Source organism: Martes martes, assembly GCF_963455335.1.
Source record: "Martes martes genome assembly, chromosome: 13".
Classification (NCBI taxonomy): domain Eukaryota; kingdom Metazoa; phylum Chordata; class Mammalia; order Carnivora; family Mustelidae; genus Martes; species Martes martes.
This window is the reverse complement of record NC_137901.1, coordinates 43,411,427-43,422,228: the sequence shown is the minus strand read 5'-3', so window position 1 is coordinate 43,422,228 and position 10,802 is coordinate 43,411,427. Positions and strand designations below refer to the sequence as shown.

At 38.7% G+C, this 10,802-nt stretch overlaps 1 protein-coding gene across 1 annotated transcript in view; it reads right to left on the bottom strand.

Annotated features, from left to right (window-relative positions):
* Positions 1–1,833: 1,833 nt before the first annotated feature.
* Positions 1,834–10,802, bottom strand: part of CDH2 (cadherin 2) — a 213,212-nt gene continuing 204,243 nt past the window's right edge. The window contains exon 16 of the mRNA XM_080821169.1: positions 1,834–3,241. Within this exon, the coding sequence (XP_080677295.1) occupies positions 3,035–3,241 (207 nt within the window). The 3' untranslated portion in view covers positions 1,834–3,034. The remainder of the gene's footprint in view (positions 3,242–10,802) is intronic.

Below are 10,802 nucleotides of genomic sequence, written 5' to 3'. Positions count from 1 at the left end.
GGAATACTATATAGCAATTATATAAAGGTTTATATGTATGTGTATGTATATATGTATTATATATACACACACAATTATATATTACATATCTATAATATATTATAAATGTATTATACACACACACACACACACACACACACACAAATATGGAAAATTTTCCAAGGCACATGGCTTAGTGAAAAAGGCAAGTTACAGAAAATATGTAACATACAGTCCCACTTTCATGAAAACCAAACAAAATAGAATCTTATTGGAAATGTGTGTTTAAAGATACTTATTGGAAAAAACTAGAAATTACACATCAAAGAGCTAAGGAAAGTTATTCCTTTATCAGGGTAGGGGTGGAGCTTCCAATTTTTATTGGTTTCCTTTTTGTTTGTTTGTTTTGAAAAGTGTTTTCACAAATAGAGTCATGTATTACTTCTAAATATTGTTTACAATATTTACTTCTAAATATTGTTTATAATATTTACTTCCAAATATTGTTTACAATATTTACTGATTGTGTTTATAGAATGCTTATTAATCATGCTTAAAATGTGTATATATATATATATACACACACACACATATATGTATTAGATACGATCTCTGACTCTATGTCAATAATAAATAAATAGATCGGGAGTGTTTGTTTACCTAAATGAGGCTAATTTAAGTTCTGTGTTTGAATTAAGAAAAATAGTTCAGTATTCATTTGGGTGTATAGTAGCACAGCGGCACCGACTAAGAATCCATTTTTAAAAAGACTATGCCAATTAGCAAATTTGGTAAGTTTCATTATGGAAATTCCCAGAGGCAACCTCTGGCATTTAATGATTAGAAAAGTAACAAGAAAGTATTGCTTACAGAGTGAATCAATAGAAAAGTGAATTTCCCTAATATAAAATAATCTTTATGTTAAGCAAAAAGACACAGAGCTAATTAGAAGAGGTATATTGTATAAATGTTTTTTGAACCGAACAGTATAATCCAGTGTGATAATCATCACAAAGCAAATAGAAAACACAGTGAAATGTTCTTCAAGTCTCTTAAAGTTCACTTCTGAATCATAGTAGGATGCATTCCTAATTTTACAACATGTAGTAGGATCATTTCCCTTTTTCGTTCTCTGTGACTCTCTAGATAGGGCTAACCCTGTTCTGTATACTCAAAATTTGCTAAGAGAGTCGATCTGACACACACACACATACACACACAAAGGTAACTATGTGAGGTGATGGATATGTTAATTAACTTGACTGTGGAAATCATTTCATAACGTAACCATATATCAAATCATCATGGTGTGGTTCTTAAATATATGCACTTTTATTTATCAAGTATACCTCAATGAAGGCAGAAAGAAAGAGTCAATGAACACAAGTACCAGAGTAGGGTTCACTACGAACAGAAAATGGCTTCAGTGAATTACCTGAGACACTAGGTCTTTCAGAGCCAGTCCTCAGCCTTTTCACCAAGCTTTTCCTAACGTGGGTGCTCAAATGGGAAAGGCCCGTTAGAGTCGCTGTAGCCACGAGCTTGAGTGGAAAGGAATGAAAGCCTAAGTGATACGAAGAATTATACAAAGTTCTCTGAAGTTACGAACGTCCTTTGAATACCACCAACAGCATAGTCTCTTCTGGATGTTTTTCTTCCGTGCTGGTAAGATCCACGGTGAGTCTCTCTGTCACGCCCTGGCCACGGCTGCCACGCTAAGGGTTTCCGTTTTGAGTGGCCCAAGAACAAATGCATACTTTGGTGAAACTGTTGTTCTCAACAAAACTCCAATACCTGGGATTTTCGCAACATTTATAGCAGCTCAAGTAGAAAAGAAAAAGTTCAAACCAGTCACCAGATCCAAAATTAGCATTTTATTCAGAACGCTGGGGTCAGAGGTGTATCATTTATATTCTGGTACACAATACAGAGGCAAAGCTGCTGTCAGAAGTCTCTCCAGTTTAAAAGCTTGTTTTTTTTATTCATTTTTTTTTTTAAAAAAACACAGACTTAGTAGTGCCTCCAGTGTCAGGCCACCCCTTTCTTTTCTTTCCTTCTTTTTTTTTTTTTTTTTTGGTACAAATTATGTAAAACATTTGTGCTAAGAACTTTTCTCCCTCCCCAAACAAAAAAGAAAATAAAAAATAAAAAAAATTAAAAAATTAAAAATTGAGTATTCTAACTACAGCTCAACAATTGAATCAAATGTCACTTTGTTTTGTAAATACTTTATCCATAACGAAAGATATAAACATGCAAAAAACCTGAATCCATAGTCCAAATAATACATACACATGTTCTGAAGTTTCTGCACTTCTCCATAGACTATGCCAATAAAACATTATGTACACATACCATTTTTACAGTGAAGTGGAAAAAATACAGTAAATAAAAAAGTGTACATGGATTAAGACCAAAATGTATCTAACATTCTAGTTTATGAAAAAATTCAATTTTGCTACAAATTGGTGATATGAAAACTCCCTTTATTTGCAACCAGCTGCGTAAGTTTTAAGATTTTAGTGAAAAAAGAAAACTAAAGTCTAAAACTAGAAGTAATGTACATTTTCCAATCTCATGGTCTCATCCCCCAAGATAATAAAATCGCTCCATGAGTTTTTGCTTTTTGTTTGTTTAATTCTGTGTTTTAATAAAAGCAAATGCAATGTAACAAAAGCGTATTGAAGCCTATCATGGTTTAACTTACTGCTCCCACCACAAAATATTTTGTCTTTTACTTATCGTTTCAGAAATCAGTACCATTAAAGCCTTAAACATAAAACTAATTCCAATCTGAAAAAGGTACAAAAAGGCACATAAAATCCCAGTGCTTCTGTACTGTAAAATTCAAGTGTAACTGAGCTCAGTGTTTTTCCAAACAGTATTGGATCACTGATATTCCCTCTGAGCCCAAATTGGTTTGCAGCCTATGCCAAAGCCTCCAGCAAGCACTGTGCTAGTAGACTACAAAGTTAAAGCCTAGCTTCTGAATGCTTTTTGGGAATATCAGTTGAAATTGTTTGTACTTGTCCAAAAACCAAGTTCACCCTGAAGTTCAGTCGTCACCTCCGCCATACATGTCAGCGAGTTTCTTGAAGCGTGGTCCCCAGTCATTCAGGTAGTCATAGTCCTGCTCGCCACCACTACTGGAAGAATTAAGGGAGCTCAAGGACCCAGCAGTGGAGCCGCTGCCTTCATAGTCAAAGACTAGGAGGGAGTCATACGGCGGAGCTGTGGGATCATTGTCAGCAGCTTTAAGGCCCTACAATGGGGAAAGATAAAGAAAGAATGTACAGAGGGTTAGAATTTGCAAGCCACAAGCAGATCCCAGGGGTCCTGGGGGATGAGACACTTGTTTGTAAGTCTCCACCTGCAAAAATTTTCAACCTGCAGAAATTGGGGTTATCAGTATGTTTAAAAGTTGGACAAAAATGAACGTACGCCCTTCCTCTGCAGGAAAGAACCGAGGAAGTCTAGCTCAGTGAGGCCGAGGCGTACAGTGGGAGAATGTCCTCGACAGGTGGCAGAAAGGAATGGTCAACTGCTTGAGGCTCAGAAGGAAGGATCTCAAAGTCTGGTAATGTGTCTGTATAACAGTGCACTTGAATGAGTAACTACTGCTGGAATAAGTTACATGAGATAATGCAGAGGCTGTGAAATCATGTCATACATGGACGCTAATCCAGAGTCAGAGTCAAAGGCTTCTGACGAACAAGAATTACACATGCAAGGCAAAGGCAGAGATATACAAATGGGGGCCATGTGGTCCTTGCCCCTCGACAAGCTTGTAATCTAGCATAAAGGGCATTACTGTAGGATCGTGTGAAATAAATGATAAAGAAGTAATAAAACTACAATGTCTAGGCAAAAATCAGAATGCTAAAAATAAATAAATAAATAAATAAATAAATAAAAGAGGGAAAAAAAACCCCAGACTACCACTGAGAGCTAGGAGTTCAAGGAGGATGTGGTATATATGACCTAAATTTGGAAGGAAAAAAGAAGGAAAATCAAAGAAAAATGAAGGAAAATGGAAAACTGGCCAAATGTGACTACAATGCAAGGAATGTTACTTGTTAAATCATTTATGTTCTTCATTAAACATAAAATATTACATTCATTGATAAATTGTGATCAGGTCTTATTTTTTAAGAACAGAGTGACTGACTTCTAGTTCCCATAGGCCCTATGGAAGTCATTATCTAATGTCTGTATATAGTATAAATATGGGGGCGGGGGGACTTGCAAATTTAAACTAAAGACTGTTAAAAAACTAAGAAGTGACGAAATTATCATCTATATATTTAACTCTTGCAAAAACATGCTTTTTAATATATGATTCATGTATCTGCAGCCAATTCATAATTACGCTTTATAGAATCTTAAAGGTTTAATACTAGGCCCTTTTGGTGTTTTCTCTAATTTCCCTCCACTTCTAGTACTCCAAGATATACCATCATCTGCTTTTTACTCTGCCTTTTTAAATGCTAACGGGTTATGGTAGCCTCCCTTATTGTCCTATATTCAACCCTTCCAATCTACATGTATTTGATAAGTATGTATATGTGGGACTTTTTAATCTGTATGTGTTCACCTAGTTATTCTTCCGAGTTGATAGAGGAAGAAGAGAACAAAAGAGCATGAGAATCAAGGTAAGACTAGCATGTATAGCGGTTAGCGGTGAAGAGATCAGACTTCTCACCCACTATATGCTGGGTGACACCTCAGCTCTACACAGTATCCCTGTGGGATTTCAGCTAAGTTCTACAGGCTTCGTTTCCTCATCTGCAGTTATAGGAACAATAATAAGATCATTATGAAGACTAAATAGAATAAAGGCACCATGGGCTCATCACAGTATCTGCTCTTTTGGGACTCAATGAAGATTAGTCTAAAAAAAAAAAAAACTTTTAAGTTTAGAGAAAAATGTTTTGCCTTGGAACCTGAGAAAAGAAAAATGTGAAGACATACTATTTTAACAAACAAAATGGCAGCTGCTTGACTTCCATCAAAAATGAGAGAAAAATACACACTACCAGTTTTCCCATTCCAAAGTCTCTCTTACCAACCATCCTAACCATTTAATTAAACACCACTTTTTCTCATGTCTGGTTGGACTATGTACAACTCAGAAAAGCCAGTGTAGAATAACATAAAGCACATCTTCAGCAAACTACTTCAATGTATAAAACATAAATAATTTTAGAAAGGACTTCGTTTATCGTATTTATAGAATAAGCTACCAGGCAATTTTGCTAAGGCTGAAAATCATAAACTACAATTTCTCAGAAGTCCTAATTCCTTTCTGTGGTAGACCCTGTTACTGTCCTCAATGATTCACTATCCTTTCCTTGTAGGTGGGTCCCGTGCCCACACTACCACAAGTGCCTCCCTGGAGCCAGAGTTTACTTCCCAAACCCACTGTCAGGCTTGGCTACGGGCTGGCTTTGGCCAAAACAACGTCAGCAGCAATGAAGAGGAGACTCTGTAAGACCTCCATCGGATGTGTTTCCACCAGTTCCTTCTTGCCCACTCTCCCAGGAGAATAGACTGCTCTAGCTGGGAGTCTTCCTCCTGCCTGGATCCTGAAACAGAAGACACAAGGGGACCCAGCCATTGCCAACCCCACAGTGAGCACAGAGTTCAGGCAAGAAGTAAACCTTTGTCATTGTAAGCCACAATTCTTGGGAGTTGTCAGTTACTGTAGCCTTAGCTGGTAAAAATCAAACAAAGCCCCTTCGTTTGTGTTTATTTATCCAACTCAAGATATAATTATTGAATATGTATATTACCACGTATCCTGCTTACTGGTGGGGACACAGCTATTAAGAAGCGAGATCCAACCCCTGTTCTCACGGAGTTTATAGTCAAAGGTGAGCATGCGCCCTTTTTCCTTTTCCCAACAAAATCTAGCAACTGCAAACGTAAGCAATAGGTGATTCTTTTAGTTCAGCCTGGGTTAACTTGGGTCCCTCCAAGAGCCGGACCCCAAAAGATCTGAGGGGAGATCAAGAAAACAAAGAAAAGCCTGATGAGGAGAATAGGTTTCTGAAGACAAATGCAGGTTTTCTGGGCTTTCAGAAAGAGCATTCATGAAGATGAAACCTTCGAAAGCTGAAATGGCAGAATGCGAAGAAGCAATTACCATTCGTTTATATAGGACATTTTTTGAGCATTCCCAGTCCCCAAAAATAATGCCTCCGAGGCTTTTCTGGTGCCTTAGAACACATGTTGCTAACAGATGCCCACGATAAATGGAGATGAAGCAGAGATGCTCAGAGCCACAGTTCAAAGCTACGCAGCTGGCTTCGAGGGGCTGGGGGCAGTTCTGGGGAAGGAGCCCGGCGGGGCGCTCTCGCTGCCTGGGGTGCACACTGCCTTTCTAACAGCTCCCTGCAAAACAAATGCTGTGCATTATTTTTCACTTTCCACCTTTTTTCATAAAAGCAAACCCTTCTTTGGATTTCCTTGGTGAAACCAAGCACGGATGTAGGTCTTCCACAAAAGTGAAGCGGCAGAAGGCGGGCGGACGGATGTTTGAAAAGCGGGGCGGACCTGCATTCAGTTTCCATCATGACCTTCAGTAAAACTGCTTTCTGATGTGCAGAACAGAGACGCGGCAGATCAAGGTCACCACTTTCAGGTCACCTGCTTTTATCATGATTCAAAATTTAAATAGAAATACATGCAGAGCTGTGCCCAGTCTTTATGGTGTCAGCACCAAACTGGAAATATGAAAAGGTTAAACGACTAAAACTATAATCCTAAAGAGTCAGTGGCAGGGCGTCAAGTGTTGTATGGATTCAGTGGAGAGGAAGCAATGGCCTGTGTTTACTAGGACTTAGGGACGAATGTGGGAAGCTGTCTGGTCTTCACTGGTGTATGGAAGGACCAGAACCTCTTCATCACATGTCTAAGCGCCCTAATTCAACTCCTTAAAATAAGTACAACACTGCTGAAAATCTAGTCCCCTACTCACTACGGAGATTCTAAAATATATTCATTTCTTCTAAATTTCTTTTAGATCCTGCCCTTGTTTTTTGGATCAACCTGGTCATTTTTTGTTTCCTCCTTCCATCTTTCCTCCCACTACCTTCCTACCTTCCTTCCTTCCTTCCTTCCACACTGTCTCAGGTCTTAAGTAATTACAGAAGACAAAAAAAATAAAAAATAAAAAATAAAAAATAAAAATCCCTGGACTTTTCAAGAACTGTTAGGCAAGCCATCTTTCTAGGCTGAAAGTTAAGTATCCTAAGCCTCCTCCACTTGGAATAGCACTGATTTTTATCTGAGAATGAAATACGACTCTTCTGGATGAGGTATTATATAAATTCTGGGTCCTATTTTGATAATTCTAAAAAGATCCTAGTTAGGTTCGAAGAGACTGAAAATGACAGGTACACAGGCAGAGTGAATGTGCGGGAGAAATCCGGTGGGCCACGTACCCATCTGGTCCTCCCTTATGCGATTCCTTTATTCTTAGGTGTGGACACCATTTCACATGAAGGGTAATGAACCATTGTCAGCTCTGCCAACTAACTGCATGGGTTTCTCTTCTCCACCTGGTTTGACTAAATCTGGCAGCGTAGGTGCCTATTTCGCCTTTCCTGGAGGGGCAGATCTTGAACTCTGGATAAATCTGAACTATTTTCTATAGTTTGAGGTGTCTCTGTAGAATGAAAGAGCCCGTGGCTCCGGCTGAATTCTTGCTGAGCTTGTATTTATAGACTTCTGATCCTATGCTTTATGGATGGAGATATGCTTTTATGGGAGCTATAAAAACCCACATTTTTCAGTGAGGGAACACATGAGGGATATAAGAGGAAAGAGGTCCTATTGATTCTCTTACATCCTGCCTTCTGTTAGCTCAATGCCACCTGCCTTAGTTCGGGCCCTCTTTATATCCTGCCTGGACCACAGCAAAAGCCTCTCTAACTGGTCTCCCGGCCACCAGTACTTGTCCTGCTTCTTTCCTACAAACTACTAGTAGTTTCTCCCCCAGACGTTATTTGAAGTCTCTCCCCCAAGTAAAACTCTGATTGCTCTCCACCCGCTACTGCAGTGTTTCCCACGTAAGGAAGGGGTTCCGCTGGGGGTCGGCAACAATATTTTTACTGGTGCATGAGCACTTGACAACAATCACCTCTATGAAAAAAATGAAACTAAACATTGATTAAAAGTTTCAGTGAATACTAGAAGAGGTGTGTGGATATGGGGAAAAAAACAAAACAAAACTAGAAGGCATTACTCAAATGCTGGAGGTCTGGGTAACCTACAGGGTCAAGTTAAAACTCTTTAGCAGATCATTCAGTGAACCTGGAGTGTTCATGCACGTTTTCCATCTCAGCCATTCTCAACTTCAGCAGCCACAACTAAATTATTTACCAAAATCCCAAATCTAAAAATGTCATGTTTTTGTGCACCCTATGTTATTTGTATATTCATTTTCTGCAAGCTGAAATGTGATTTTCCTTGTTTGAAACTTCCTCACTCATAATTTCTCACTTGGTTTATATCCATCCATCCATCCATCCATCTATCCATCCATCCATCCGTTCATCCATCATTTAAAGCCATTAAGATGTCACTTTCACTGCATGGATTATTTCCCCCAGTCATGACTGGGAGTCATTCCCAAGGTCCCCTTTACTTACATTGCCATGTTTTGGTTACACCAGATTGTGACACCCTCTCCTGCCAAGCATGTGGATATTCATTTCATATCTTACTGTCCACCCCAGTGCCTGACATCCAGCAGGCATCCTAGAAGGTCATTTGGTACTGCTGTCCTGGGCTTAGGCTCTCACCTCATCACCTTACTCATCTCCAAAGACACTCCTTTCAGAAGAAGCTAGGATTTAGATTTCAAATACATGTGGACATAAAAATATACTAGGTTTACATTAGAGTGGAATTCTGTGACTTAATGCCAACATTACTATGTCCCTTTCTGAGAATTTCACTTTATCTAAAGCAAATTTTTTGGAGGGAGATTTTGTTTTATTTGAAACTGGAGAACAGTAACGTGTCCTATGACTAATAAAACACTGATAATACTGAAGAGATTTTACTATGTGATGGGCACTATACCAAACACTTTGTGTGGAATATCTTATTCGGTCCTTACAGAAATCTTAAAAGAGGATTTATTATTATCCTCATTTTATATATATATATGAAAGCTGGAAATCAAAGAAGCTAAATACAAGGCCCTTGACTTTGTACAGGGTAACAGAACTGTTAGGTGAGGCAGCTGGCTTTGAACTCAAACAAATGCCCGACTGCTGTAAGAAGTGGACAGAGACATGTTAAAGAGGACAAATAAATTTAATACCGGAAAAAAGGCAAAAGTTCTATGCTTTCGTAGTTTTGTGCAAGTTATTTAAGAAGCACTTTCTGTAAGTTTTTAAATATCAATCAAAAGTTGGTCTTTTAACAGAAATATGTCCTTGGTTTTTGTATTTTTGAGATAAAGAAATATATAGGATTGGTAAAGTTATTGGAGGTATGCTAATATCTACTGTCAGGCTGAGATTAAATGAATTTGTTTCAACTTTTCACCCTCTGAAGGTCATATTTAAAAACCTCAAAATAGAATGAAACTTGGCAGTGGAAATTAAAAAATGTGTGATTTGTTTTACTCTACCTACCATACTAGAAACATAGTATATTTTTGATAGTCAAGGCAATATTCATTGATTATTTAAATAAACAAACTAGAAAATGTTCTCATGAGCTTACTTATTCCCCACATTAGAAAAACATTCCATTTATAAGCCCACCATACTATTCTTCCTTTGGAATATTCAGTACTGTGTTAAATCAAATAACACCTGGGGATAAAGAAATTTGTTTGCATTTTACATGTATTTATGAAATATGCTTGAATTCTTTCTAGGTGTCCTCAACTCTTTTAAAACTTGCCATGAATGTATTTTCATCTGTCCAGTTATAGAAAGATAATGAATAAGTCTTCATGGGTATGTTAAGTGGAACTATCTACATGGTATATCTGAATGTTACCTGACTTAGGCCTTTTGATGGTTTCAATCCCCTGAATTTTCCCACAGACCTGACCACCTCATTCCTAAACCCTCGCTGTAGTTTCTTCTGCGACACCTTCACCTCTGTAGACTTTCTTTCTATGTCTAAATGCAGGGCATTTCTAGTGTGAATGTTTGGTCTTCCAACTCGTCCACATTTCTCCATTTTACAATCCCATTTGGAGTCACGGATTCTGTAGTTATTTGGAGAAACATTTCCAAATGTGATCCAGTGCATTCATGTACTCACCAAACCAATGTGCCCCACACTGCCCCCAGGGACATGTGCACCTCTTCCCCTGGAGGCAGAAGTGGACCCTGAGATAGGAGTCATGAAGGAGGGTGAGTCCTGGGTATGACAGGATGTCACTGGATGGCCTACCCCAAACTCTGTGTGCCTGACTGTCTCTGAGTTGATAAAGACTTAATGAAGGAACTAACATCTAGAAAAAGAGGGAAGGGCATTCTACGCAGAGAGGACAGCATGGGAACAGGTACGGATATGGAATTACGAGCTGAGCCTGGGAGGCAGAAGTAGAGTCCCTGTCCCCGACCTGTAAGATGTAGGTTTGGGGTGGGGAGGGTGCTGAGATGAAACTGTAGAGCTAAGGAAGGATTACACCCAATGGTGTCTGGCAAAGGAAGGCATGGGATACCAGAATGTTTGCCTGGTACAAAGACTGTGCTTGCAGCAAAGTAGGGAGTACGCACAAAGAGAATCCAGGTCTAATTTATTTTCTTTCTACATATTACTAGTAAAAATATGTACACACAGGAGAT